Below are 27,411 nucleotides of genomic sequence, written 5' to 3'. Positions count from 1 at the left end.
TGTCTTGCTTGGCTAGTGGCTTGCTTCCCATTGGCTAGTGGTGGCGGCGGCCAGGACTACGCGCAGGTCCGCAGGGCGGTTATTAATGCGGCTCAGCCAGGCCGTCTGATCCATTCTCGTTCTGTATCGACAAGAACATCGTAATCATCATGTCTGGACGCGGCAAAGGAGGCAAGGGGCTCGGAAAGGGAGGCGCTAAGCGTCACCGCAAGGTTCTTCGCGACAACATCCAGGGTATCACTAAGCCGGCTATCCGTCGTCTTGCCCGTCGTGGCGGCGTGAAGCGCATCTCCGGGTTGATCTACGAGGAGACCCGAGGCGTTCTGAAGGTGTTCCTTGAGAATGTGATCCGCGACGCGGTGACCTACACCGAGCACGCCAAGCGCAAGACGGTGACCGCCATGGACGTTGTCTACGCTCTGAAACGCCAAGGCCGCACCCTGTACGGCTTCGGCGGCTAAAGCAGAATCTGACCATCGACAAACCCAGGCCCTTTTCAGGGCCACCCAAATCTCCCCAAAAGAGCTGTATCTTCTCACAACGAACACATGTACACACCTGACTCGAACAACGAGCATAATACCAAAGACAGACCCAAGCCGGTCATGCAAACACACAACAATGAACTAGTATGGTGGTCCCCACTGTTTTCTTTGTAGTGCTAGTGATAGTCTTGTTGAGAGATGTTCTGCAAATATGTGTGCACGGTTGGATACTAATAAATGCGTGTGAAGCGTAGTATATATGTTTTATTTTCTTGGTATACGTGTGAAGAATATGATTGAAGTGGCGTGTTTGGGAGTGTGTGTTATGTATCAAAGTTACTTATGATCTATATCTTGTCGAGCTCGTTCACGCGTAGTGAAGTTGCTTGGCTCAAATATGATATATCTGCGTCAACAAAAGTCCGGGAGTGTTCATCAATTCATGTGCGCTCGCTCGTTTCTCTGCATGCAAACGATCAGCCGTCGGCGTGGAGTCCAGGGCGTGCTTACTGAAAAGTATGGCAAATATCTCAATATCTGAGGGCCAGTGACCAGCCGCTTCCATCAAATTAGTAAGTTGGACATGTCCTCTTGTACAGAGACCGAGTCAGTATCAATTTTGATACTCGGGAAGGGAGAAATTCAGCCGTAAAGTTAGAAAAGAAACACAAATTTGGCCGAGACAGACAGTAAGACGCGGACAGGCTACGACGTTTCCGACCACGTCCGCACCGTCGCTACTTCACGCCAGTTTGACAAGATGTCGGGTTCATTTGCACGTCCGTCGCAGACAAAGCAAGCTAACATGTCCGCCCCAGCACCGTCCCCAAAGAAGGCCAAGAAGGCGCCCAAGGCCCCTGCGGCTCACCCGCCCACCACCGCCATGGTCACGGCGGCCCTGGAAGCGCTCAAGGACCGCAAAGGTTCTTCCCTCTTGGCCATCAAGAAGTACATCGCCGGCAACTACAAGTTCGACGTGGAGAAGAAGGGACACTTCATCAAGCGCGCCCTGAAAGCCTTGGTAGAGAAGGGCACCCTCATTCAGGTGAAGGGTACAGGAGCGTCGGGATCCTTCAAAATCAACGTGGCAGCCAAGAAAGCCGCCGAGAAGGCCGCAAAGAAACCTGTCGCCAAGAAGCCGGTCAAGAAACCCGCGGCCAAGAAGGCCGCCAAGCCCAAGACCGCCAAGCCGAAGAAGACCGCGGCCAAGAAGGCTACCACCCCCAAGAAGGCCAAGAAGCCGGCCGCCAAGAAGACTAAGAAAACTCCGGCCAAGAAACCAGTCGCCAAGAAACCGGCCAAGAAGACGCCAAAAAAGAAGCCGGCCGCCAAGAAGGCAGCGCCTGCCAAGAAGGCGGCCAAGCCCAAGAAGAAGTGAAGATCCGACCGTCCAAGTTTCTGAAAACCCCGGCCCTTTTCAGGGCCACCCACATCCTAACAAAAGAACTATGTCAATCACATCAAAGTTATCACTTTTCCACACACCATATGCTCTCAGAGAAAAGGAATGAAATAACATATGTAAGATAGAAAAAAAATCTATCAAAAGACCCCCCCCCCCCGAACACACAGACAGACCACCACCAAAAGAATGGGTGGATAGACGCACACACGCACAGGCAGACAGAATTTCGCCGAGGCAAAATTGAGCAATGAAGTAGACGAATGCCTTGTTGCCATTGTATGGCTAGACGCACGAGCGTTTGCCCGAGTGTATGTAGCCCATTGCCATTCTATAGCGCAAGCATCGTTCATTCGCTATCCCCAAAAGTGCCGAGCTTGCTGCAAAAACCGGATCGTGGAGACACGAAACCTGACCAATCGCAAGCTCGGATTTCAGCCCGAGAACCAATCGGACGGCAGGGCGCCCACCAATTGTAATCTGCGGACATCTGATTAGCGGGTGATATAAATTCACTCTCCACCGCTCGCCGACTACTTTTGATATTGCCTTGCACTTGAGCGTAGACGAAGTTCATCCGTTCGACATGGCACGTACCAAGCAGACCGCCCGTAAGTCCACCGGTGGCAAAGCCCCCAGGAAGCAGCTGGCAACCAAGGCCGCGCGCAAGAGCGCACCGGCTACCGGCGGCGTCAAGAAGCCTCACCGCTACAGGCCGGGCACCGTGGCCCTCAGAGAGATCCGTCGCTACCAGAAGTCCACCGAGCTGCTCATCCGCAAGCTGCCCTTCCAGCGCCTGGTGCGTGAGATCGCCCAAGACTTCAAGACCGACCTGCGCTTCCAGAGCTCGGCGGTCATGGCCCTGCAGGAAGCCAGCGAGGCCTACCTGGTCGGTCTCTTCGAGGACACCAACCTGTGCGCCATCCACGCCAAGCGCGTCACCATCATGCCCAAGGACATCCAGCTCGCCCGCCGTATCCGAGGGGAGCGAGCCTAAGGCGGACCGAAAACAACATCAACAACCCCGGCCCTTTTCAGGGCCACCCACATATCCCAGAAAGATCTGTATCCTTCACCTTTCTCTAAACAGACGCAGTTGTTGCGCCTGAAATACAATTACTCACGACTCGCACATCCCCCCCCCCCCCCCCACACACACACACACACCATATACCTGTACACGCAAATCAATTCAGCCGACAGTGACTTTATTAACATTAGAGAATGTTATGTGACCACGTGCATCCGGTCGCGAACATAAAACCTGCACACACATTTGATATACATATATGTCAGCTAGTCTTAGACGACAAACTTGTAAGATGCGGGCCGTCTAAGAACCGTATTGCGGTCATTTCTTGTACTTGTGTGATGCGGTCTTGCTCACGAATTACTTTAATTGTCTGTCAGCTATCTTGGACTGGGATATGTTATATGTAAGGTTACTTTTACTGCTAGATTGTCTTAGTCTCGACAGATGTACTGTATGTGTGTGTTTATATCAATTCGTATATCTGCATTGTGCAGTTTGATTCAGTGTGAAGAGAATACAGTTTTTTCGAGAGGATGTGGGTGGCCCTGAAAAGGGCCGGGGTTCTGTTTCTTTCGTCCGGACATTACTGAGCCTTGCTTGTCTTCTTGGGCAGAAGCACGGCGTGGATATTGGGCAGAACGCCGCCCTGTGCGATGGTCACTCCGCCCAGCAGCTTGTTCAACTCCTCGTCGTTGCGGACGGCCAGTTGAAGGTGACGTGGGATGATTCGGGTCTTCTTGTTGTCGCGGGCAGCGTTACCGGCCAGCTCCAGGATCTCGGCCGTCAGGTACTCCAGCACGGCCGCCAGGTACACCGGTGCGCCGGCACCCACGCGCTGGGCGTAGTTTCCCTTGCGCAAGAAGCGATGCACCCGACCGACCGGGAACTGGAGACCCGCACGGGAAGAACGGCTCTTGGCCTTGGCGCGTGCCTTGCCACCTTTGCCACGTCCAGACATCTTGTAGTAGTCGATTGATTTACGTCAAACGGCAGAAAGAATGAGAGAATGAAGAGGAATTATCTCCTGTCCAAACACTTTATACCCCGCTGCTGGATTCACGGCTTCCGACAGCGAACCAATAGAGAGAGAGCTAACTCTCGAGGAGAGGTTCTACCACGTCCGCGCCTTGGACTAGACAATCCCCAAATTTGCATTGTTCTCCGATATAAAGGCCAGGCCGAGACGAGTGCGATTATATTCTTTGCTGTCTAAACACGCCAAGAACGTCTTCGTCATGCCACCAAGTGGAAAAGCCGCCAAGAAAGCCGGCAAGGCCAGGCCCGCAGGAGACAAGAAGCGCGGAAGGAGGAGAAAGAGAAGGGAAACCTTCGGCGTCTACATCTACAAGGTGCTCAAGCAGGTGCACCCCGACACCGGCGTCTCTAGCAAGGCCATGGGCATCATGAACTCCTTCGTCAACGACATTTTCGAGAGAATCGCTGCCGAAGCTTCTCGACTGGCTCACTACAACAAGCGCTCCACCATCAGCAGCCGCGAGATCCAGACCGCCGTGCGACTCCTGTTGCCGGGCGAGCTGGCCAAGCACGCCGTCAGCGAGGGAACCAAGGCCGTCACCAAGTACACCAGCTCCAAGTAAATCGACCGACGCCTCTGCACGACAAAACCCCGGCCTTTTTCAAGGCCACCCACATCCTCACAAAAGAGCTATAGCAATCACATTCCAGTCGAAACAGCGACTACACACAACCCACGCACACGCCACTAACCTGGGATCGCAGGCGACATAAAACAGTACAGAACTAACCTGGAAAACACACAACAACTACAAAAACAACAGAATGATCATGACAGAAGACAAACAACAAAGAAAGTGAATTTTGACGTAATAAAAGTCTGCACACGTTCTTATTACACCAAGCAAAGGTGACGCAACAACAAGCTTGCGCCACTTGCCTTCTGGAACAACTGTCGTCTGTGACGTTCCTTAGAACACGTAGAACAATGGATTGGCCGTCGATCGGCGTTCCTTTTCCAGTCAAAACGCCATAAACATACACTAGTAAGCAATGTCTCACAAGTGTAATCAAACTTCTGATCGACAACGGTGTGTGTGTGTGTGTGTGTGTGTGTGTGTGTGTGTGTGTGTGTGTGCGTGAGTGTGTGTGTGTGTGTGTGTGTTTGTCTCTCTGTGTGTGTGTGTGTGTGTGTGTGTGCGTGCGTACGTGCGTGCGTTGCGTGCTTTGAGCATGCTAGCAATGATATCATTACAACTAGCTGACTGTGTTTCGGGCAAATTCATCCGTTTTCTTCGCTTTATTTTCTTTTCTTCTGCTTTCGTGTTTTCCCGACAAGATGTTTGTCTTGTCGGTGTCAAATTCTCCGCGTAGCATTGTCTTGCTTGGCTAGTGGCTTGCTTCCCATTGGCTAGTGGTGGCGGCGGCCAGGACTACGCGCAGGTCCGCAGGGCGGTTATTAATGCGGCTCAGCCAGGCCGTCTGATCCATTCTCGTTCTGTATCGACAAGAACATCGTAATCATCATGTCTGGACGCGGCAAAGGAGGCAAGGGGCTCGGAAAGGGAGGCGCTAAGCGTCACCGCAAGGTTCTTCGCGACAACATCCAGGGTATCACTAAGCCGGCTATCCGTCGTCTTGCCCGTCGTGGCGGCGTGAAGCGCATCTCCGGGTTGATCTACGAGGAGACCCGAGGCGTTCTGAAGGTGTTCCTTGAGAATGTGATCCGCGACGCGGTGACCTACACCGAGCACGCCAAGCGCAAGACGGTGACCGCCATGGACGTTGTCTACGCTCTGAAACGCCAAGGCCGCACCCTGTACGGCTTCGGCGGCTAAAGCAGAATCTGACCATCGACAAACCCAGGCCCTTTTCAGGGCCACCCAAATCTCCCCAAAAGAGCTGTATCTTCTCACAACGAACACATGTACACACCTGACTCGAACAACGAGCATAATACCAAAGACAGACCCAAGCCGGTCATGCAAACACACAACAATGAACTAGTATGGTGGTCCCCACTGTTTTCTTTGTAGTGCTAGTGATAGTCTTGTTGAGAGATGTTCTGCAAATATGTGTGCACGGTTGGATACTAATAAATGCGTGTGAAGCGTAGTATATATGTTTTATTTTCTTGGTATACGTGTGAAGAATATGATTGAAGTGGCGTGTTTGGGAGTGTGTGTTATGTATCAAAGTTACTTATGATCTATATCTTGTCGAGCTCGTTCACGCGTAGTGAAGTTGCTTGGCTCAAATATGATATATCTGCGTCAACAAAAGTCCGGGAGTGTTCATCAATTCATGTGCGCTCGCTCGTTTCTCTGCATGCAAACGATCAGCCGTCGGCGTGGAGTCCAGGGCGTGCTTACTGAAAAGTATGGCAAATATCTCAATATCTGAGGGCCAGTGACCAGCCGCTTCCATCAAATTAGTAAGTTGGACATGTCCTCTTGTACAGAGACCGAGTCAGTATCAATTTTGATACTCGGGAAGGGAGAAATTCAGCCGTAAAGTTAGAAAAGAAACACAAATTTGGCCGAGACAGACAGTAAGACGCGGACAGGCTACGACGTTTCCGACCACGTCCGCACCGTCGCTACTTCACGCCAGTTTGACAAGATGTCGGGTTCATTTGCACGTCCGTCGCAGACAAAGCAAGCTAACATGTCCGCCCCAGCACCGTCCCCAAAGAAGGCCAAGAAGGCGCCCAAGGCCCCTGCGGCTCACCCGCCCACCACCGCCATGGTCACGGCGGCCCTGGAAGCGCTCAAGGACCGCAAAGGTTCTTCCCTCTTGGCCATCAAGAAGTACATCGCCGGCAACTACAAGTTCGACGTGGAGAAGAAGGGACACTTCATCAAGCGCGCCCTGAAAGCCTTGGTAGAGAAGGGCACCCTCATTCAGGTGAAGGGTACAGGAGCGTCGGGATCCTTCAAAATCAACGTGGCAGCCAAGAAAGCCGCCGAGAAGGCCGCAAAGAAACCTGTCGCCAAGAAGCCGGTCAAGAAACCCGCGGCCAAGAAGGCCGCCAAGCCCAAGACCGCCAAGCCGAAGAAGACCGCGGCCAAGAAGGCTACCACCCCCAAGAAGGCCAAGAAGCCGGCCGCCAAGAAGACTAAGAAAACTCCGGCCAAGAAACCAGTCGCCAAGAAACCGGCCAAGAAGACGCCAAAAAAGAAGCCGGCCGCCAAGAAGGCAGCGCCTGCCAAGAAGGCGGCCAAGCCCAAGAAGAAGTGAAGATCCGACCGTCCAAGTTTCTGAAAACCCCGGCCCTTTTCAGGGCCACCCACATCCTAACAAAAGAACTATGTCAATCACATCAAAGTTATCACTTTTCCACACACCATATGCTCTCAGAGAAAAGGAATGAAATAACATATGTAAGATAGAAAAAAAATCTATCAAAAGACCCCCCCCCCCCGAACACACAGACAGACCACCACCAAAAGAATGGGTGGATAGACGCACACACGCACAGGCAGACAGAATTTCGCCGAGGCAAAATTGAGCAATGAAGTAGACGAATGCCTTGTTGCCATTGTATGGCTAGACGCACGAGCGTTTGCCCGAGTGTATGTAGCCCATTGCCATTCTATAGCGCAAGCATCGTTCATTCGCTATCCCCAAAAGTGCCGAGCTTGCTGCAAAAACCGGATCGTGGAGACACGAAACCTGACCAATCGCAAGCTCGGATTTCAGCCCGAGAACCAATCGGACGGCAGGGCGCCCACCAATTGTAATCTGCGGACATCTGATTAGCGGGTGATATAAATTCACTCTCCACCGCTCGCCGACTACTTTTGATATTGCCTTGCACTTGAGCGTAGACGAAGTTCATCCGTTCGACATGGCACGTACCAAGCAGACCGCCCGTAAGTCCACCGGTGGCAAAGCCCCCAGGAAGCAGCTGGCAACCAAGGCCGCGCGCAAGAGCGCACCGGCTACCGGCGGCGTCAAGAAGCCTCACCGCTACAGGCCGGGCACCGTGGCCCTCAGAGAGATCCGTCGCTACCAGAAGTCCACCGAGCTGCTCATCCGCAAGCTGCCCTTCCAGCGCCTGGTGCGTGAGATCGCCCAAGACTTCAAGACCGACCTGCGCTTCCAGAGCTCGGCGGTCATGGCCCTGCAGGAAGCCAGCGAGGCCTACCTGGTCGGTCTCTTCGAGGACACCAACCTGTGCGCCATCCACGCCAAGCGCGTCACCATCATGCCCAAGGACATCCAGCTCGCCCGCCGTATCCGAGGGGAGCGAGCCTAAGGCGGACCGAAAACAACATCAACAACCCCGGCCCTTTTCAGGGCCACCCACATATCCCAGAAAGATCTGTATCCTTCACCTTTCTCTAAACAGACGCAGTTGTTGCGCCTGAAATACAATTACTCACGACTCGCACATCCCCCCCCCCCCCACACACACACACCATATACCTGTACACGCAAATCAATTCAGCCGACAGTGACTTTATTAACATTAGAGAATGTTATGTGACCACGTGCATCCGGTCGCGAACATAAAACCTGCACACACATTTGATATACATATATGTCAGCTAGTCTTAGACGACAAACTTGTAAGATGCGGGCCGTCTAAGAACCGTATTGCGGTCATTTCTTGTACTTGTGTGATGCGGTCTTGCTCACGAATTACTTTAATTGTCTGTCAGCTATCTTGGACTGGGATATGTTATATGTAAGGTTACTTTTACTGCTAGATTGTCTTAGTCTCGACAGATGTACTGTATGTGTGTGTTTATATCAATTCGTATATCTGCATTGTGCAGTTTGATTCAGTGTGAAGAGAATACAGTTCTTTCGAGAGGATGTGGGTGGCCCTGAAAAGGGCCGGGGTTCTGTTTCTTTCGTCCGGACATTACTGAGCCTTGCTTGTCTTCTTGGGCAGAAGCACGGCGTGGATATTGGGCAGAACGCCGCCCTGTGCGATGGTCACTCCGCCCAGCAGCTTGTTCAACTCCTCGTCGTTGCGGACGGCCAGTTGAAGGTGACGTGGGATGATTCGGGTCTTCTTGTTGTCGCGGGCAGCGTTACCGGCCAGCTCCAGGATCTCGGCCGTCAGGTACTCCAGCACGGCCGCCAGGTACACCGGTGCGCCGGCACCCACGCGCTGGGCGTAGTTTCCCTTGCGCAAGAAGCGATGCACCCGACCGACCGGGAACTGGAGACCCGCACGGGAAGAACGGCTCTTGGCCTTGGCGCGTGCCTTGCCACCTTTGCCACGTCCAGACATCTTGTAGTAGTCGATTGATTTACGTCAAACGGCAGAAAGAATGAGAGAATGAAGAGGAATTATCTCCTGTCCAAACACTTTATACCCCGCTGCTGGATTCACGGCTTCCGACAGCGAACCAATAGAGAGAGAGCTAACTCTCGAGGAGAGGTTCTACCACGTCCGCGCCTTGGACTAGACAATCCCCAAATTTGCATTGTTCTCCGATATAAAGGCCAGGCCGAGACGAGTGCGATTATATTCTTTGCTGTCTAAACACGCCAAGAACGTCTTCGTCATGCCACCAAGTGGAAAAGCCGCCAAGAAAGCCGGCAAGGCCAGGCCCGCAGGAGACAAGAAGCGCGGAAGGAGGAGAAAGAGAAGGGAAACCTTCGGCGTCTACATCTACAAGGTGCTCAAGCAGGTGCACCCCGACACCGGCGTCTCTAGCAAGGCCATGGGCATCATGAACTCCTTCGTCAACGACATTTTCGAGAGAATCGCTGCCGAAGCTTCTCGACTGGCTCACTACAACAAGCGCTCCACCATCAGCAGCCGCGAGATCCAGACCGCCGTGCGACTCCTGTTGCCGGGCGAGCTGGCCAAGCACGCCGTCAGCGAGGGAACCAAGGCCGTCACCAAGTACACCAGCTCCAAGTAAATCGACCGACGCCTCTGCACGACAAAACCCCGGCCTTTTTCAAGGCCACCCACATCCTCACAAAAGAGCTATAGCAATCACATTCCAGTCGAAACAGCGACTACACACAACCCACGCACACGCCACTAACCTGGGATCGCAGGCGACATAAAACAGTACAGAACTAACCTGGAAAACACACAACAACTACAAAAACAACAGAATGATCATGACAGAAGACAAACAACAAAGAAAGTGAATTTTGACGTAATAAAAGTCTGCACACGTTCTTATTACACCAAGCAAAGGTGACGCAACAACAAGCTTGCGCCACTTGCCTTCTGGAACAACTGTCGTCTGTGACGTTCCTTAGAACACGTAGAACAATGGATTGGCCGTCGATCGGCGTTCCTTTTCCAGTCAAAACGCCATAAACATACACTAGTAAGCAATGTCTCACAAGTGTAATCAAACTTCTGATCGACAACGGTGTGTGTGTGTGTGTGTGTGTGTGTGTGTGTGTGTGTGCGTGAGTGTGTGTGTGTGTGTGTGTGTGTGTTTGTCTCTCTGTGTGTGTGTGTGTGTGTGTGTGTGCGTGCGTACGTGCGTGCGTTGCGTGCTTTGAGCATGCTAGCAATGATATCATTACAACTAGCTGACTGTGTTTCGGGCAAATTCATCCGTTTTCTTCGCTTTATTTTCTTTTCTTCTGCTTTCGTGTTTTCCCGACAAGATGTTTGTCTTGTCGGTGTCAAATTCTCCGCGTAGCATTGTCTTGCTTGGCTAGTGGCTTGCTTCCCATTGGCTAGTGGTGGCGGCGGCCAGGACTACGCGCAGGTCCGCAGGGCGGTTATTAATGCGGCTCAGCCAGGCCGTCTGATCCATTCTCGTTCTGTATCGACAAGAGCATCGTAATCATCATGTCTGGACGCGGCAAAGGAGGCAAGGGGCTCGGAAAGGGAGGCGCTAAGCGTCACCGCAAGGTTCTTCGCGACAACATCCAGGGTATCACTAAGCCGGCTATCCGTCGTCTTGCCCGTCGTGGCGGCGTGAAGCGCATCTCCGGGTTGATCTACGAGGAGACCCGAGGCGTTCTGAAGGTGTTCCTTGAGAATGTGATCCGCGACGCGGTGACCTACACCGAGCACGCCAAGCGCAAGACGGTGACCGCCATGGACGTTGTCTACGCTCTGAAACGCCAAGGCCGCACCCTGTACGGCTTCGGCGGCTAAAGCAGAATCTGACCATCGACAAACCCAGGCCCTTTTCAGGGCCACCCAAATCTCCCCAAAAGAGCTGTATCTTCTCACAACGAACACATGTACACACCTGACTCGAACAACGAGCATAATACCAAAGACAGACCCAAGCCGGTCATGCAAACACACAACAATGAACTAGTATGGTGGTCCCCACTGTTTTCTTTGTAGTGCTAGTGATAGTCTTGTTGAGAGATGTTCTGCAAATATGTGTGCACGGTTGGATACTAATAAATGCGTGTGAAGCGTAGTATATATGTTTTATTTTCTTGGTATACGTGTGAAGAATATGATTGAAGTGGCGTGTTTGGGAGTGTGTGTTATGTATCAAAGTTACTTATGATCTATATCTTGTCGAGCTCGTTCACGCGTAGTGAAGTTGCTTGGCTCAAATATGATATATCTGCGTCAACAAAAGTCCGGGCGTGTTCATCAATTCATGTGCGCTCGCTCGTTTCTCTGCATGCAAACGATCAGCCGTCGGCGTGGAGTCCAGGGCGTGCTTACTGAAAAGTATGGCAAATATCTCAATATCTGAGGGCCAGTGACCAGCCGCTTCCATCAAATTAGTAAGTTGGACATGTCCTCTTGTACAGAGACCGAGTCAGTATCAATTTTGATACTCGGGAAGGGAGAAATTCAGCCGTAAAGTTAGAAAAGAAACACAAATTTGGCCGAGACAGACAGTAAGACGCGGACAGGCTACGACGTTTCCGACCACGTCCGCACCGTCGCTACTTCACGCCAGTTTGACAAGATGTCGGGTTCATTTGCACGTCCGTCGCAGACAAAGCAAGCTAACATGTCCGCCCCAGCACCGTCCCCAAAGAAGGCCAAGAAGGCGCCCAAGGCCCCTGCGGCTCACCCGCCCACCACCGCCATGGTCACGGCGGCCCTGGAAGCGCTCAAGGACCGCAAAGGTTCTTCCCTCTTGGCCATCAAGAAGTACATCGCCGGCAACTACAAGTTCGACGTGGAGAAGAAGGGACACTTCATCAAGCGCGCCCTGAAAGCCTTGGTAGAGAAGGGCACCCTCATTCAGGTGAAGGGTACAGGAGCGTCGGGATCCTTCAAAATCAACGTGGCAGCCAAGAAAGCCGCCGAGAAGGCCGCAAAGAAACCTGTCGCCAAGAAGCCGGTCAAGAAACCCGCGGCCAAGAAGGCCGCCAAGCCCAAGACCGCCAAGCCGAAGAAGACCGCGGCCAAGAAGGCTACCACCCCCAAGAAGGCCAAGAAGCCGGCCGCCAAGAAGACTAAGAAAACTCCGGCCAAGAAACCAGTCGCCAAGAAACCGGCCAAGAAGACGCCAAAAAAGAAGCCGGCCGCCAAGAAGGCAGCGCCTGCCAAGAAGGCGGCCAAGCCCAAGAAGAAGTGAAGATCCGACCGTCCAAGTTTCTGAAAACCCCGGCCCTTTTCAGGGCCACCCACATCCTAACAAAAGAACTATGTCAATCACATCAAAGTTATCACTTTTCCACACACCATATGCTCTCAGAGAAAAGGAATGAAATAACATATGTAAGATAGAAAAAAAATCTATCAAAAGACCCCCCCCCCGAACACACAGACAGACCACCACCAAAAGAATGGGTGGATAGACGCACACACGCACAGGCAGACAGAATTTCGCCGAGGCAAAATTGAGCAATGAAGTAGACGAATGCCTTGTTGCCATTGTATGGCTAGACGCACGAGCGTTTGCCCGAGTGTATGTAGCCCATTGCCATTCTATAGCGCAAGCATCGTTCATTCGCTATCCCCAAAAGTGCCGAGCTTGCTGCAAAAACCGGATCGTGGAGACACGAAACCTGACCAATCGCAAGCTCGGATTTCAGCCCGAGAACCAATCGGACGGCAGGGCGCCCACCAATTGTAATCTGCGGACATCTGATTAGCGGGTGATATAAATTCACTCTCCACCGCTCGCCGACTACTTTTGATATTGCCTTGCACTTGAGCGTAGACGAAGTTCATCCGTTCGACATGGCACGTACCAAGCAGACCGCCCGTAAGTCCACCGGTGGCAAAGCCCCCAGGAAGCAGCTGGCAACCAAGGCCGCGCGCAAGAGCGCACCGGCTACCGGCGGCGTCAAGAAGCCTCACCGCTACAGGCCGGGCACCGTGGCCCTCAGAGAGATCCGTCGCTACCAGAAGTCCACCGAGCTGCTCATCCGCAAGCTGCCCTTCCAGCGCCTGGTGCGTGAGATCGCCCAAGACTTCAAGACCGACCTGCGCTTCCAGAGCTCGGCGGTCATGGCCCTGCAGGAAGCCAGCGAGGCCTACCTGGTCGGTCTCTTCGAGGACACCAACCTGTGCGCCATCCACGCCAAGCGCGTCACCATCATGCCCAAGGACATCCAGCTCGCCCGCCGTATCCGAGGGGAGCGAGCCTAAGGCGGACCGAAAACAACATCAACAACCCCGGCCCTTTTCAGGGCCACCCACATATCCCAGAAAGATCTGTATCCTTCACCTTTCTCTAAACAGACGCAGTTGTTGCGCCTGAAATACAATTACTCACGACTCGCACATCCCCCCCCCCCCCCCCACACACACACACACACCATATACCTGTACACGCAAATCAATTCAGCCGACAGTGACTTTATTAACATTAGAGAATGTTATGTGACCACGTGCATCCGGTCGCGAACATAAAACCTGCACACACATTTGATATACATATATGTCAGCTAGTCTTAGACGACAAACTTGTAAGATGCGGGCCGTCTAAGAACCGTATTGCGGTCATTTCTTGTACTTGTGTGATGCGGTCTTGCTCACGAATTACTTTAATTGTCTGTCAGCTATCTTGGACTGGGATATGTTATATGTAAGGTTACTTTTACTGCTAGATTGTCTTAGTCTCGACAGATGTACTGTATGTGTGTGTTTATATCAATTCGTATATCTGCATTGTGCAGTTTGATTCAGTGTGAAGAGAATACAGTTTTTTCGAGAGGATGTGGGTGGCCCTGAAAAGGGCCGGGGTTCTGTTTCTTTCGTCCGGACATTACTGAGCCTTGCTTGTCTTCTTGGGCAGAAGCACGGCGTGGATATTGGGCAGAACGCCGCCCTGTGCGATGGTCACTCCGCCCAGCAGCTTGTTCAACTCCTCGTCGTTGCGGACGGCCAGTTGAAGGTGACGTGGGATGATTCGGGTCTTCTTGTTGTCGCGGGCAGCGTTACCGGCCAGCTCCAGGATCTCGGCCGTCAGGTACTCCAGCACGGCCGCCAGGTACACCGGTGCGCCGGCACCCACGCGCTGGGCGTAGTTTCCCTTGCGCAAGAAGCGATGCACCCGACCGACCGGGAACTGGAGACCCGCACGGGAAGAACGGCTCTTGGCCTTGGCGCGTGCCTTGCCACCTTTGCCACGTCCAGACATCTTGTAGTAGTCGATTGATTTACGTCAAACGGCAGAAAGAATGAGAGAATGAAGAGGAATTATCTCCTGTCCAAACACTTTATACCCCGCTGCTGGATTCACGGCTTCCGACAGCGAACCAATAGAGAGAGAGCTAACTCTCGAGGAGAGGTTCTACCACGTCCGCGCCTTGGACTAGACAATCCCCAAATTTGCATTGTTCTCCGATATAAAGGCCAGGCCGAGACGAGTGCGATTATATTCTTTGCTGTCTAAACACGCCAAGAACGTCTTCGTCATGCCACCAAGTGGAAAAGCCGCCAAGAAAGCCGGCAAGGCCAGGCCCGCAGGAGACAAGAAGCGCGGAAGGAGGAGAAAGAGAAGGGAAACCTTCGGCGTCTACATCTACAAGGTGCTCAAGCAGGTGCACCCCGACACCGGCGTCTCTAGCAAGGCCATGGGCATCATGAACTCCTTCGTCAACGACATTTTCGAGAGAATCGCTGCCGAAGCTTCTCGACTGGCTCACTACAACAAGCGCTCCACCATCAGCAGCCGCGAGATCCAGACCGCCGTGCGACTCCTGTTGCCGGGCGAGCTGGCCAAGCACGCCGTCAGCGAGGGAACCAAGGCCGTCACCAAGTACACCAGCTCCAAGTAAATCGACCGACGCCTCTGCACGACAAAACCCCGGCCTTTTTCAAGGCCACCCACATCCTCACAAAAGAGCTATAGCAATCACATTCCAGTCGAAACAGCGACTACACACAACCCACGCACACGCCACTAACCTGGGATCGCAGGCGACATAAAACAGTACAGAACTAACCTGGAAAACACACAACAACTACAAAAACAACAGAATGATCATGACAGAAGACAAACAACAAAGAAAGTGAATTTTGACGTAATAAAAGTCTGCACACGTTCTTATTACACCAAGCAAAGGTGACGCAACAACAAGCTTGCGCCACTTGCCTTCTGGAACAACTGTCGTCTGTGACGTTCCTTAGAACACGTAGAACAATGGATTGGCCGTCGATCGGCGTTCCTTTTCCAGTCAAAACGCCATAAACATACACTAGTAAGCAATGTCTCACAAGTGTAATCAAACTTCTGATCGACAACGGTGTGTGTGTGTGTGTGTGTGTGTGTGTGTGTGTGTGTGTGTGTGTGCGTGAGTGTGTGTGTGTGTGTGTGTGTGTGTTTGTCTCTCTGTGTGTGTGTGTGTGTGTGTGTGTGTGCGTGCGTACGTGCGTGCGTTGCGTGCTTTGAGCATGCTAGCAATGATATCATTACAACTAGCTGACTGTGTTTCGGGCAAATTCATCCGTTTTCTTCGCTTTATTTTCTTTTCTTCTGCTTTCGTGTTTTCCCGACAAGATGTTTGTCTTGTCGGTGTCAAATTCTCCGCGTAGCATTGTCTTGCTTGGCTAGTGGCTTGCTTCCCATTGGCTAGTGGTGGCGGCGGCCAGGACTACGCGCAGGTCCGCAGGGCGGTTATTAATGCGGCTCAGCCAGGCCGTCTGATCCATTCTCGTTCTGTATCGACAAGAACATCGTAATCATCATGTCTGGACGCGGCAAAGGAGGCAAGGGGCTCGGAAAGGGAGGCGCTAAGCGTCACCGCAAGGTTCTTCGCGACAACATCCAGGGTATCACTAAGCCGGCTATCCGTCGTCTTGCCCGTCGTGGCGGCGTGAAGCGCATCTCCGGGTTGATCTACGAGGAGACCCGAGGCGTTCTGAAGGTGTTCCTTGAGAATGTGATCCGCGACGCGGTGACCTACACCGAGCACGCCAAGCGCAAGACGGTGACCGCCATGGACGTTGTCTACGCTCTGAAACGCCAAGGCCGCACCCTGTACGGCTTCGGCGGCTAAAGCAGAATCTGACCATCGACAAACCCAGGCCCTTTTCAGGGCCACCCAAATCTCCCCAAAAGAGCTGTATCTTCTCACAACGAACACATGTACACACCTGACTCGAACAACGAGCATAATACCAAAGACAGACCCAAGCCGGTCATGCAAACACACAACAATGAACTAGTATGGTGGTCCCCACTGTTTTCTTTGTAGTGCTAGTGATAGTCTTGTTGAGAGATGTTCTGCAAATATGTGTGCACGGTTGGATACTAATAAATGCGTGTGAAGCGTAGTATATATGTTTTATTTTCTTGGTATACGTGTGAAGAATATGATTGAAGTGGCGTGTTTGGGAGTGTGTGTTATGTATCAAAGTTACTTATGATCTATATCTTGTCGAGCTCGTTCACGCGTAGTGAAGTTGCTTGGCTCAAATATGATATATCTGCGTCAACAAAAGTCCGGGAGTGTTCATCAATTCATGTGCGCTCGCTCGTTTCTCTGCATGCAAACGATCAGCCGTCGGCGTGGAGTCCAGGGCGTGCTTACTGAAAAGTATGGCAAATATCTCAATATCTGAGGGCCAGTGACCAGCCGCTTCCATCAAATTAGTAAGTTGGACATGTCCTCTTGTACAGAGACCGAGTCAGTATCAATTTTGATACTCGGGAAGGGAGAAATTCAGCCGTAAAGTTAGAAAAGAAACACAAATTTGGCCGAGACAGACAGTAAGACGCGGACAGGCTACGACGTTTCCGACCACGTCCGCACCGTCGCTACTTCACGCCAGTTTGACAAGATGTCGGGTTCATTTGCACGTCCGTCGCAGACAAAGCAAGCTAACATGTCCGCCCCAGCACCGTCCCCAAAGAAGGCCAAGAAGGCGCCCAAGGCCCCTGCGGCTCACCCGCCCACCACCGCCATGGTCACGGCGGCCCTGGAAGCGCTCAAGGACCGCAAAGGTTCTTCCCTCTTGGCCATCAAGAAGTACATCGCCGGCAACTACAAGTTCGACGTGGAGAAGAAGGGACACTTCATCAAGCGCGCCCTGAAAGCCTTGGTAGAGAAGGGCACCCTCATTCAGGTGAAGGGTACAGGAGCGTCGGGATCCTTCAAAATCAACGTGGCAGCCAAGAAAGCCGCCGAGAAGGCCGCAAAGAAACCTGTCGCCAAGAAGCCGGTCAAGAAACCCGCGGCCAAGAAGGCCGCCAAGCCCAAGACCGCCAAGCCGAAGAAGACCGCGGCCAAGAAGGCTACCACCCCCAAGAAGGCCAAGAAGCCGGCCGCCAAGAAGACTAAGAAAACTCCGGCCAAGAAACCAGTCGCCAAGAAACCGGCCAAGAAGACGCCAAAAAAGAAGCCGGCCGCCAAGAAGGCAGCGCCTGCCAAGAAGGCGGCCAAGCCCAAGAAGAAGTGAAGATCCGACCGTCCAAGTTTCTGAAAACCCCGGCCCTTTTCAGGGCCACCCACATCCTAACAAAAGAACTATGTCAATCACATCAAAGTTATCACTTTTCCACACACCATATGCTCTCAGAGAAAAGGAATGAAATAACATATGTAAGATAGAAAAAAAATCTATCAAAAGACCCCCCCCCCGAACACACAGACAGACCACCACCAAAAGAATGGGTGGATAGACGCACACACGCACAGGCAGACAGAATTTCGCCGAGGCAAAATTGAGCAATGAAGTAGACGAATGCCTTGTTGCCATTGTATGGCTAGACGCACGAGCGTTTGCCCGAGTGTATGTAGCCCATTGCCATTCTATAGCGCAAGCATCGTTCATTCGCTATCCCCAAAAGTGCCGAGCTTGCTGCAAAAACCGGATCGTGGAGACACGAAACCTGACCAATCGCAAGCTCGGATTTCAGCCCGAGAACCAATCGGACGGCAGGGCGCCCACCAATTGTAATCTGCGGACATCTGATTAGCGGGTGATATAAATTCACTCTCCACCGCTCGCCGACTACTTTTGATATTGCCTTGCACTTGAGCGTAGACGAAGTTCATCCGTTCGACATGGCACGTACCAAGCAGACCGCCCGTAAGTCCACCGGTGGCAAAGCCCCCAGGAAGCAGCTGGCAACCAAGGCCGCGCGCAAGAGCGCACCGGCTACCGGCGGCGTCAAGAAGCCTCACCGCTACAGGCCGGGCACCGTGGCCCTCAGAGAGATCCGTCGCTACCAGAAGTCCACCGAGCTGCTCATCCGCAAGCTGCCCTTCCAGCGCCTGGTGCGTGAGATCGCCCAAGACTTCAAGACCGACCTGCGCTTCCAGAGCTCGGCGGTCATGGCCCTGCAGGAAGCCAGCGAGGCCTACCTGGTCGGTCTCTTCGAGGACACCAACCTGTGCGCCATCCACGCCAAGCGCGTCACCATCATGCCCAAGGACATCCAGCTCGCCCGCCGTATCCGAGGGGAGCGAGCCTAAGGCGGACCGAAAACAACATCAACAACCCCGGCCCTTTTCAGGGCCACCCACATATCCCAGAAAGATCTGTATCCTTCACCTTTCTCTAAACAGACGCAGTTGTTGCGCCTGAAATACAATTACTCACGACTCGCACATCCCCCCCCCCCCCCCCACACACACACACACCATATACCTGTACACGCAAATCAATTCAGCCGACAGTGACTTTATTAACATTAGAGAATGTTATGTGACCACGTGCATCCGGTCGCGAACATAAAACCTGCACACACATTTGATATACATATATGTCAGCTAGTCTTAGACGACAAACTTGTAAGATGCGGGCCGTCTAAGAACCGTATTGCGGTCATTTCTTGTACTTGTGTGATGCGGTCTTGCTCACGAATTACTTTAATTGTCTGTCAGCTATCTTGGACTGGGATATGTTATATGTAAGGTTACTTTTACTGCTAGATTGTCTTAGTCTCGACAGATGTACTGTATGTGTGTGTTTATATCAATTCGTATATCTGCATTGTGCAGTTTGATTCAGTGTGAAGAGAATACAGTTCTTTCGAGAGGATGTGGGTGGCCCTGAAAAGGGCCGGGGTTCTGTTTCTTTCGTCCGGACATTACTGAGCCTTGCTTGTCTTCTTGGGCAGAAGCACGGCGTGGATATTGGGCAGAACGCCGCCCTGTGCGATGGTCACTCCGCCCAGCAGCTTGTTCAACTCCTCGTCGTTGCGGACGGCCAGTTGAAGGTGACGTGGGATGATTCGGGTCTTCTTGTTGTCGCGGGCAGCGTTACCGGCCAGCTCCAGGATCTCGGCCGTCAGGTACTCCAGCACGGCCGCCAGGTACACCGGTGCGCCGGCACCCACGCGCTGGGCGTAGTTTCCCTTGCGCAAGAAGCGATGCACCCGACCGACCGGGAACTGGAGACCCGCACGGGAAGAACGGCTCTTGGCCTTGGCGCGTGCCTTGCCACCTTTGCCACGTCCAGACATCTTGTAGTAGTCGATTGATTTACGTCAAACGGCAGAAAGAATGAGAGAATGAAGAGGAATTATCTCCTGTCCAAACACTTTATACCCCGCTGCTGGATTCACGGCTTCCGACAGCGAACCAATAGAGAGAGAGCTAACTCTCGAGGAGAGGTTCTACCACGTCCGCGCCTTGGACTAGACAATCCCCAAATTTGCATTGTTCTCCGATATAAAGGCCAGGCCGAGACGAGTGCGATTATATTCTTTGCTGTCTAAACACGCCAAGAACGTCTTCGTCATGCCACCAAGTGGAAAAGCCGCCAAGAAAGCCGGCAAGGCCAGGCCCGCAGGAGACAAGAAGCGCGGAAGGAGGAGAAAGAGAAGGGAAACCTTCGGCGTCTACATCTACAAGGTGCTCAAGCAGGTGCACCCCGACACCGGCGTCTCTAGCAAGGCCATGGGCATCATGAACTCCTTCGTCAACGACATTTTCGAGAGAATCGCTGCCGAAGCTTCTCGACTGGCTCACTACAACAAGCGCTCCACCATCAGCAGCCGCGAGATCCAGACCGCCGTGCGACTCCTGTTGCCGGGCGAGCTGGCCAAGCACGCCGTCAGCGAGGGAACCAAGGCCGTCACCAAGTACACCAGCTCCAAGTAAATCGACCGACGCCTCTGCACGACAAAACCCCGGCCTTTTTCAAGGCCACCCACATCCTCACAAAAGAGCTATAGCAATCACATTCCAGTCGAAACAGCGACTACACACAACCCACGCACACGCCACTAACCTGGGATCGCAGGCGACATAAAACAGTACAGAACTAACCTGGAAAACACACAACAACTACAAAAACAACAGAATGATCATGACAGAAGACAAACAACAAAGAAAGTGAATTTTGACGTAATAAAAGTCTGCACACGTTCTTATTACACCAAGCAAAGGTGACGCAACAACAAGCTTGCGCCACTTGCCTTCTGGAACAACTGTCGTCTGTGACGTTCCTTAGAACACGTAGAACAATGGATTGGCCGTCGATCGGCGTTCCTTTTCCAGTCAAAACGCCATAAACATACACTAGTAAGCAATGTCTCACAAGTGTAATCAAACTTCTGATCGACAACGGTGTGTGTGTGTGTGTGTGTGTGTGTGTGTGTGTGTGTGCGTGAGTGTGTGTGTGTGTGTGTGTGTGTGTTTGTCTCTCTGTGTGTGTGTGTGTGTGTGTGTGTGCGTGCGTACGTGCGTGCGTTGCGTGCTTTGAGCATGCTAGCAATGATATCATTACAACTAGCTGACTGTGTTTCGGGCAAATTCATCCGTTTTCTTCGCTTTATTTTCTTTTCTTCTGCTTTCGTGTTTTCCCGACAAGATGTTTGTCTTGTCGGTGTCAAATTCTCCGCGTAGCATTGTCTTGCTTGGCTAGTGGCTTGCTTCCCATTGGCTAGTGGTGGCGGCGGCCAGGACTACGCGCAGGTCCGCAGGGCGGTTATTAATGCGGCTCAGCCAGGCCGTCTGATCCATTCTCGTTCTGTATCGACAAGAGCATCGTAATCATCATGTCTGGACGCGGCAAAGGAGGCAAGGGGCTCGGAAAGGGAGGCGCTAAGCGTCACCGCAAGGTTCTTCGCGACAACATCCAGGGTATCACTAAGCCGGCTATCCGTCGTCTTGCCCGTCGTGGCGGCGTGAAGCGCATCTCCGGGTTGATCTACGAGGAGACCCGAGGCGTTCTGAAGGTGTTCCTTGAGAATGTGATCCGCGACGCGGTGACCTACACCGAGCACGCCAAGCGCAAGACGGTGACCGCCATGGACGTTGTCTACGCTCTGAAACGCCAAGGCCGCACCCTGTACGGCTTCGGCGGCTAAAGCAGAATCTGACCATCGACAAACCCAGGCCCTTTTCAGGGCCACCCAAATCTCCCCAAAAGAGCTGTATCTTCTCACAACGAACACATGTACACACCTGACTCGAACAACGAGCATAATACCAAAGACAGACCCAAGCCGGTCATGCAAACACACAACAATGAACTAGTATGGTGGTCCCCACTGTTTTCTTTGTAGTGCTAGTGATAGTCTTGTTGAGAGATGTTCTGCAAATATGTGTGCACGGTTGGATACTAATAAATGCGTGTGAAGCGTAGTATATATGTTTTATTTTCTTGGTATACGTGTGAAGAATATGATTGAAGTGGCGTGTTTGGGAGTGTGTGTTATGTATCAAAGTTACTTATGATCTATATCTTGTCGAGCTCGTTCACGCGTAGTGAAGTTGCTTGGCTCAAATATGATATATCTGCGTCAACAAAAGTCCGGGCGTGTTCATCAATTCATGTGCGCTCGCTCGTTTCTCTGCATGCAAACGATCAGCCGTCGGCGTGGAGTCCAGGGCGTGCTTACTGAAAAGTATGGCAAATATCTCAATATCTGAGGGCCAGTGACCAGCCGCTTCCATCAAATTAGTAAGTTGGACATGTCCTCTTGTACAGAGACCGAGTCAGTATCAATTTTGATACTCGGGAAGGGAGAAATTCAGCCGTAAAGTTAGAAAAGAAACACAAATTTGGCCGAGACAGACAGTAAGACGCGGACAGGCTACGACGTTTCCGACCACGTCCGCACCGTCGCTACTTCACGCCAGTTTGACAAGATGTCGGGTTCATTTGCACGTCCGTCGCAGACAAAGCAAGCTAACATGTCCGCCCCAGCACCGTCCCCAAAGAAGGCCAAGAAGGCGCCCAAGGCCCCTGCGGCTCACCCGCCCACCACCGCCATGGTCACGGCGGCCCTGGAAGCGCTCAAGGACCGCAAAGGTTCTTCCCTCTTGGCCATCAAGAAGTACATCGCCGGCAACTACAAGTTCGACGTGGAGAAGAAGGGACACTTCATCAAGCGCGCCCTGAAAGCCTTGGTAGAGAAGGGCACCCTCATTCAGGTGAAGGGTACAGGAGCGTCGGGATCCTTCAAAATCAACGTGGCAGCCAAGAAAGCCGCCGAGAAGGCCGCAAAGAAACCTGTCGCCAAGAAGCCGGTCAAGAAACCCGCGGCCAAGAAGGCCGCCAAGCCCAAGACCGCCAAGCCGAAGAAGACCGCGGCCAAGAAGGCTACCACCCCCAAGAAGGCCAAGAAGCCGGCCGCCAAGAAGACTAAGAAAACTCCGGCCAAGAAACCAGTCGCCAAGAAACCGGCCAAGAAGACGCCAAAAAAGAAGCCGGCCGCCAAGAAGGCAGCGCCTGCCAAGAAGGCGGCCAAGCCCAAGAAGAAGTGAAGATCCGACCGTCCAAGTTTCTGAAAACCCCGGCCCTTTTCAGGGCCACCCACATCCTAACAAAAGAACTATGTCAATCACATCAAAGTTATCACTTTTCCACACACCATATGCTCTCAGAGAAAAGGAATGAAATAACATATGTAAGATAGAAAAAAAATCTATCAAAAGACCCCCCCCCCGAACACACAGACAGACCACCACCAAAAGAATGGGTGGATAGACGCACACACGCACAGGCAGACAGAATTTCGCCGAGGCAAAATTGAGCAATGAAGTAGACGAATGCCTTGTTGCCATTGTATGGCTAGACGCACGAGCGTTTGCCCGAGTGTATGTAGCCCATTGCCATTCTATAGCGCAAGCATCGTTCATTCGCTATCCCCAAAAGTGCCGAGCTTGCTGCAAAAACCGGATCGTGGAGACACGAAACCTGACCAATCGCAAGCTCGGATTTCAGCCCGAGAACCAATCGGACGGCAGGGCGCCCACCAATTGTAATCTGCGGACATCTGATTAGCGGGTGATATAAATTCACTCTCCACCGCTCGCCGACTACTTTTGATATTGCCTTGCACTTGAGCGTAGACGAAGTTCATCCGTTCGACATGGCACGTACCAAGCAGACCGCCCGTAAGTCCACCGGTGGCAAAGCCCCCAGGAAGCAGCTGGCAACCAAGGCCGCGCGCAAGAGCGCACCGGCTACCGGCGGCGTCAAGAAGCCTCACCGCTACAGGCCGGGCACCGTGGCCCTCAGAGAGATCCGTCGCTACCAGAAGTCCACCGAGCTGCTCATCCGCAAGCTGCCCTTCCAGCGCCTGGTGCGTGAGATCGCCCAAGACTTCAAGACCGACCTGCGCTTCCAGAGCTCGGCGGTCATGGCCCTGCAGGAAGCCAGCGAGGCCTACCTGGTCGGTCTCTTCGAGGACACCAACCTGTGCGCCATCCACGCCAAGCGCGTCACCATCATGCCCAAGGACATCCAGCTCGCCCGCCGTATCCGAGGGGAGCGAGCCTAAGGCGGACCGAAAACAACATCAACAACCCCGGCCCTTTTCAGGGCCACCCACATATCCCAGAAAGATCTGTATCCTTCACCTTTCTCTAAACAGACGCAGTTGTTGCGCCTGAAATACAATTACTCACGACTCGCACATCCCCCCCCCCCACACACACACACACCATATACCTGTACACGCAAATCAATTCAGCCGACAGTGACTTTATTAACATTAGAGAATGTTATGTGACCACGTGCATCCGGTCGCGAACATAAAACCTGCACACACATTTGATATACATATATGTCAGCTAGTCTTAGACGACAAACTTGTAAGATGCGGGCCGTCTAAGAACCGTATTGCGGTCATTTCTTGTACTTGTGTGATGCGGTCTTGCTCACGAATTACTTTAATTGTCTGTCAGCTATCTTGGACTGGGATATGTTATATGTAAGGTTACTTTTACTGCTAGATTGTCTTAGTCTCGACAGATGTACTGTATGTGTGTGTTTATATCAATTCGTGTATCTGCATTGTGCAGTTTGATTCAGTGTGAAGAGAATACAGTTCTTTCGAGAGGATGTGGGTGGCCCTGAAAAGGGCCGGGGTTCTGTTTCTTTCGTCCGGACATTACTGAGCCTTGCTTGTCTTCTTGGGCAGAAGCACGGCGTGGATATTGGGCAGAACGCCGCCCTGTGCGATGGTCACTCCGCCCAGCAGCTTGTTCAACTCCTCGTCGTTGCGGACGGCCAGTTGAAGGTGACGTGGGATGATTCGGGTCTTCTTGTTGTCGCGGGCAGCGTTACCGGCCAGCTCCAGGATCTCGGCCGTCAGGTACTCCAGCACGGCCGCCAGGTACACCGGTGCGCCGGCACCCACGCGCTGGGCGTAGTTTCCCTTGCGCAAGAAGCGATGCACCCGACCGACCGGGAACTGGAGACCCGCACGGGAAGAACGGCTCTTGGCCTTGGCGCGTGCCTTGCCACCTTTGCCACGTCCAGACATCTTGTAGTAGTCGATTGATTTACGTCAAACGGCAGAAAGAATGAGAGAATGAAGAGGAATTATCTCCTGTCCAAACACTTTATACCCCGCTGCTGGATTCACGGCTTCCGACAGCGAACCAATAGAGAGAGAGCTAACTCTCGAGGAGAGGTTCTACCACGTCCGCGCCTTGGACTAGACAATCCCCAAATTTGCATTGTTCTCCGATATAAAGGCCAGGCCGAGACGAGTGCGATTATATTCTTTGCTGTCTAAACACGCCAAGAACGTCTTCGTCATGCCACCAAGTGGAAAAGCCGCCAAGAAAGCCGGCAAGGCCAGGCCCGCAGGAGACAAGAAGCGCGGAAGGAGGAGAAAGAGAAGGGAAACCTTCGGCGTCTACATCTACAAGGTGCTCAAGCAGGTGCACCCCGACACCGGCGTCTCTAGCAAGGCCATGGGCATCATGAACTCCTTCGTCAACGACATTTTCGAGAGAATCGCTGCCGAAGCTTCTCGACTGGCTCACTACAACAAGCGCTCCACCATCAGCAGCCGCGAGATCCAGACCGCCGTGCGACTCCTGTTGCCGGGCGAGCTGGCCAAGCACGCCGTCAGCGAGGGAACCAAGGCCGTCACCAAGTACACCAGCTCCAAGTAAATCGACCGACGCCTCTGCACGACAAAACCCCGGCCTTTTTCAAGGCCACCCACATCCTCACAAAAGAGCTATAGCAATCACATTCCAGTCGAAACAGCGACTACACACAACCCACGCACACGCCACTAACCTGGGATCGCAGGCGACATAAAACAGTACAGAACTAACCTGGAAAACACACAACAACTACAAAAACAACAGAATGATCATGACAGAAAACAAACAACAAAGAAAGTGAATTTTGACGTAATAAAAGTCTGCACACGTTCTTATTACACCAAGCAAAGGTGACGCAACAACAAGCTTGCGCCACTTGCCTTCTGGAACAACTGTCGTCTGTGACGTTCCTTAGAACACGTAGAACAATGGATTGGCCGTCGATCGGCGTTCCTTTTCCAGTCAAAACGCCATAAACATACACTAGTAAGCAATGTCTCACAAGTGTAATCAAACTTCTGATCGACAACGGTGTGTGTGTGTGTGTGTGTGTGTGTGTGCGTGAGTGTGTGTGTGTGTGTGTGTGTTTGTCTCTGTGTGTGTGTGTGTGTGTGTGTGTGTGCGTGCGTACGTGCGTGCGTTGCGTGCTTTGAGCATGCTAGCAATGATATCATTACAACTAGCTGACTGTGTTTCGGGCAAATTCATCCGTTTTCTTCGCTTTATTTTCTTTTCTTCTGCTTTCGTGTTTTCCCGACAAGATGTTTGTCTTGTCGGTGTCAAATCCTCCGCGTAGCATTGTCTTGCTTGGCTAGTGGCTTGCTTCCCATTGGCTAGTGGTGGCGGCGGCCAGGACTACGCGCAGGTCCGCAGGGCGGTTATTAATGCGGCTCAGCCAGGCCGTCTGATCCATTCTCGTTCTGTATCGACAAGAACATCGTAATCATCATGTCTGGACGCGGCAAAGGAGGCAAGGGGCTCGGAAAGGGAGGCGCTAAGCGTCACCGCAAGGTTCTTCGCGACAACATCCAGGGTATCACTAAGCCGGCTATCCGTCGTCTTGCCCGTCGTGGCGGCGTGAAGCGCATCTCCGGGTTGATCTACGAGGAGACCCGAGGCGTTCTGAAGGTGTTCCTTGAGAATGTGATCCGCGACGCGGTGACCTACACCGAGCACGCCAAGCGCAAGACGGTGACCGCCATGGACGTTGTCTACGCTCTGAAACGCCAAGGCCGCACCCTGTACGGCTTCGGCGGCTAAAGCAGAATCTGACCATCGACAAACCCAGGCCCTTTTCAGGGCCACCCAAATCTCCCCAAAAGAGCTGTATCTTCTCACAACGAACACATGTACACACCTGACTCGAACAACGAGCATAATACCAAAGACAGACCCAAGCCGGTCATGCAAACACACAACAATGAACTAGTATGGTGGTCCCCACTGTTTTCTTTGTAGTGCTAGTGATAGTCTTGTTGAGAGATGTTCTGCAAATATGTGTGCACGGTTGGATACTAATAAATGCGTGTGAAGCGTAGTATATATGTTTTATTTTCTTGGTATACGTGTGAAGAATATGATTGAAGTGGCGTGTTTGGGAGTGTGTGTTATGTATCAAAGTTACTTATGATCTATATCTTGTCGAGCTCGTTCACGCGTAGTGAAGTTGCTTGGCTCAAATATGATATATCTGCGTCAACAAAAGTCCGGGAGTGTTCATCAATTCATGTGCGCTCGCTCGTTTCTCTGCATGCAAACGATCAGCCGTCGGCGTGGAGTCCAGGGCGTGCTTACTGAAAAGTATGGCAAATATCTCAATATCTGAGGGCCAGTGACCAGCCGCTTCCATCAAATTAGTAAGTTGGACATGTCCTCTTGTACAGAGACCGAGT

The 27,411-nt window shown here is 52.5% G+C and overlaps 14 protein-coding genes across 14 annotated transcripts; 9 read left to right on the top strand and 5 right to left on the bottom strand.

The window, feature by feature from the left end:
* Window positions 1-1,153: 1,153 nt before the first annotated feature.
* Window positions 1,154-1,980, top strand: LOC136449144 (histone H1-like). The gene has a single exon (XM_066448996.1). The coding sequence runs from the start codon at window positions 1,246-1,248 to the stop codon at window positions 1,861-1,863; it is 618 nt and encodes a 205-aa protein (XP_066305093.1). The 5' UTR covers window positions 1,154-1,245; the 3' UTR covers window positions 1,864-1,980.
* Window positions 1,981-3,078: 1,098 nt separating this feature from the next.
* On the bottom strand, window positions 3,079-4,005 carry LOC136449146 (late histone H2A.2.2-like). Its single transcript, XM_066448997.1, has one exon. It carries the CDS (start codon window positions 3,876-3,878, stop codon window positions 3,504-3,506), a length of 375 nt encoding a protein of 124 aa, XP_066305094.1. The 5' UTR covers window positions 3,879-4,005; the 3' UTR covers window positions 3,079-3,503.
* A 2,420-nt stretch (window positions 4,006-6,425) lies between these two features.
* On the top strand, window positions 6,426-7,252 carry LOC136448700 (histone H1-like). The gene has a single exon (XM_066448340.1). It carries the CDS (start codon window positions 6,518-6,520, stop codon window positions 7,133-7,135), a length of 618 nt encoding a protein of 205 aa, XP_066304437.1. The 5' UTR covers window positions 6,426-6,517; the 3' UTR covers window positions 7,136-7,252.
* Window positions 7,253-8,343: 1,091 nt separating this feature from the next.
* LOC136448936 (late histone H2A.2.2-like) lies at window positions 8,344-9,270 on the bottom strand. The gene has a single exon (XM_066448648.1). The coding sequence runs from the start codon at window positions 9,141-9,143 to the stop codon at window positions 8,769-8,771; it is 375 nt and encodes a 124-aa protein (XP_066304745.1). The 5' UTR covers window positions 9,144-9,270; the 3' UTR covers window positions 8,344-8,768.
* A 53-nt stretch (window positions 9,271-9,323) lies between these two features.
* On the top strand, window positions 9,324-9,973 carry LOC136449134 (histone H2B-like). The gene has a single exon (XM_066448987.1). The coding sequence runs from the start codon at window positions 9,421-9,423 to the stop codon at window positions 9,781-9,783; it is 363 nt and encodes a 120-aa protein (XP_066305084.1). The 5' UTR covers window positions 9,324-9,420; the 3' UTR covers window positions 9,784-9,973.
* A 1,713-nt stretch (window positions 9,974-11,686) lies between these two features.
* Window positions 11,687-12,516, top strand: LOC136448067 (histone H1-like). The gene has a single exon (XM_066447181.1). The coding sequence runs from the start codon at window positions 11,779-11,781 to the stop codon at window positions 12,394-12,396; it is 618 nt and encodes a 205-aa protein (XP_066303278.1). The 5' UTR covers window positions 11,687-11,778; the 3' UTR covers window positions 12,397-12,516.
* Window positions 12,517-13,609: 1,093 nt separating this feature from the next.
* LOC136448618 (late histone H2A.2.2-like) lies at window positions 13,610-14,536 on the bottom strand. Its single transcript, XM_066448256.1, has one exon. It carries the CDS (start codon window positions 14,407-14,409, stop codon window positions 14,035-14,037), a length of 375 nt encoding a protein of 124 aa, XP_066304353.1. The 5' UTR covers window positions 14,410-14,536; the 3' UTR covers window positions 13,610-14,034.
* A 53-nt stretch (window positions 14,537-14,589) lies between these two features.
* Window positions 14,590-15,239, top strand: LOC136449122 (histone H2B-like). Its single transcript, XM_066448948.1, has one exon. The coding sequence runs from the start codon at window positions 14,687-14,689 to the stop codon at window positions 15,047-15,049; it is 363 nt and encodes a 120-aa protein (XP_066305045.1). The 5' UTR covers window positions 14,590-14,686; the 3' UTR covers window positions 15,050-15,239.
* A 1,723-nt stretch (window positions 15,240-16,962) lies between these two features.
* LOC136448994 (histone H1-like) lies at window positions 16,963-17,792 on the top strand. The gene has a single exon (XM_066448747.1). The coding sequence runs from the start codon at window positions 17,055-17,057 to the stop codon at window positions 17,670-17,672; it is 618 nt and encodes a 205-aa protein (XP_066304844.1). The 5' UTR covers window positions 16,963-17,054; the 3' UTR covers window positions 17,673-17,792.
* A 1,091-nt stretch (window positions 17,793-18,883) lies between these two features.
* LOC136448913 (late histone H2A.2.2-like) lies at window positions 18,884-19,810 on the bottom strand. The gene has a single exon (XM_066448622.1). It carries the CDS (start codon window positions 19,681-19,683, stop codon window positions 19,309-19,311), a length of 375 nt encoding a protein of 124 aa, XP_066304719.1. The 5' UTR covers window positions 19,684-19,810; the 3' UTR covers window positions 18,884-19,308.
* A 53-nt stretch (window positions 19,811-19,863) lies between these two features.
* LOC136449123 (histone H2B-like) lies at window positions 19,864-20,513 on the top strand. Its single transcript, XM_066448949.1, has one exon. It carries the CDS (start codon window positions 19,961-19,963, stop codon window positions 20,321-20,323), a length of 363 nt encoding a protein of 120 aa, XP_066305046.1. The 5' UTR covers window positions 19,864-19,960; the 3' UTR covers window positions 20,324-20,513.
* Window positions 20,514-22,226: 1,713 nt separating this feature from the next.
* Window positions 22,227-23,056, top strand: LOC136448068 (histone H1-like). The gene has a single exon (XM_066447182.1). The coding sequence runs from the start codon at window positions 22,319-22,321 to the stop codon at window positions 22,934-22,936; it is 618 nt and encodes a 205-aa protein (XP_066303279.1). The 5' UTR covers window positions 22,227-22,318; the 3' UTR covers window positions 22,937-23,056.
* Window positions 23,057-24,473: 1,417 nt separating this feature from the next.
* On the bottom strand, window positions 24,474-25,069 carry LOC136448935 (late histone H2A.2.2-like). Its single transcript, XM_066448647.1, has one exon. It carries the CDS (start codon window positions 24,940-24,942, stop codon window positions 24,568-24,570), a length of 375 nt encoding a protein of 124 aa, XP_066304744.1. The 5' UTR covers window positions 24,943-25,069; the 3' UTR covers window positions 24,474-24,567.
* Window positions 25,070-25,122: 53 nt separating this feature from the next.
* LOC136449030 (histone H2B-like) lies at window positions 25,123-26,073 on the top strand. The gene has a single exon (XM_066448804.1). It carries the CDS (start codon window positions 25,220-25,222, stop codon window positions 25,580-25,582), a length of 363 nt encoding a protein of 120 aa, XP_066304901.1. The 5' UTR covers window positions 25,123-25,219; the 3' UTR covers window positions 25,583-26,073.
* The last annotated feature ends 1,338 nt before the right edge of the window (window positions 26,074-27,411 follow it).

This window comes from Branchiostoma lanceolatum, chromosome 14, assembly GCF_035083965.1.
Source record: "Branchiostoma lanceolatum isolate klBraLanc5 chromosome 14, klBraLanc5.hap2, whole genome shotgun sequence".
Taxonomy (NCBI): Eukaryota; Metazoa; Chordata; class Leptocardii; order Amphioxiformes; family Branchiostomatidae; genus Branchiostoma; species Branchiostoma lanceolatum.
Note: the sequence above shows the minus strand (reverse complement) of the source record. Positions and strands in the feature narration are given on the sequence as shown.

Coding starts and splice junctions, on each gene's coding strand:
- LOC136449144 (XM_066448996.1), top strand. CDS start 1,246: ATGTCGGGTTCATTTGCACGTCCGTCGCAGACAAAGCAAGCTAACATG.
- LOC136449146 (XM_066448997.1), bottom strand. CDS start 3,878: ATGTCTGGACGTGGCAAAGGTGGCAAGGCACGCGCCAAGGCCAAGAGC.
- LOC136448700 (XM_066448340.1), top strand. CDS start 6,518: ATGTCGGGTTCATTTGCACGTCCGTCGCAGACAAAGCAAGCTAACATG.
- LOC136448936 (XM_066448648.1), bottom strand. CDS start 9,143: ATGTCTGGACGTGGCAAAGGTGGCAAGGCACGCGCCAAGGCCAAGAGC.
- LOC136449134 (XM_066448987.1), top strand. CDS start 9,421: ATGCCACCAAGTGGAAAAGCCGCCAAGAAAGCCGGCAAGGCCAGGCCC.
- LOC136448067 (XM_066447181.1), top strand. CDS start 11,779: ATGTCGGGTTCATTTGCACGTCCGTCGCAGACAAAGCAAGCTAACATG.
- LOC136448618 (XM_066448256.1), bottom strand. CDS start 14,409: ATGTCTGGACGTGGCAAAGGTGGCAAGGCACGCGCCAAGGCCAAGAGC.
- LOC136449122 (XM_066448948.1), top strand. CDS start 14,687: ATGCCACCAAGTGGAAAAGCCGCCAAGAAAGCCGGCAAGGCCAGGCCC.
- LOC136448994 (XM_066448747.1), top strand. CDS start 17,055: ATGTCGGGTTCATTTGCACGTCCGTCGCAGACAAAGCAAGCTAACATG.
- LOC136448913 (XM_066448622.1), bottom strand. CDS start 19,683: ATGTCTGGACGTGGCAAAGGTGGCAAGGCACGCGCCAAGGCCAAGAGC.
- LOC136449123 (XM_066448949.1), top strand. CDS start 19,961: ATGCCACCAAGTGGAAAAGCCGCCAAGAAAGCCGGCAAGGCCAGGCCC.
- LOC136448068 (XM_066447182.1), top strand. CDS start 22,319: ATGTCGGGTTCATTTGCACGTCCGTCGCAGACAAAGCAAGCTAACATG.
- LOC136448935 (XM_066448647.1), bottom strand. CDS start 24,942: ATGTCTGGACGTGGCAAAGGTGGCAAGGCACGCGCCAAGGCCAAGAGC.
- LOC136449030 (XM_066448804.1), top strand. CDS start 25,220: ATGCCACCAAGTGGAAAAGCCGCCAAGAAAGCCGGCAAGGCCAGGCCC.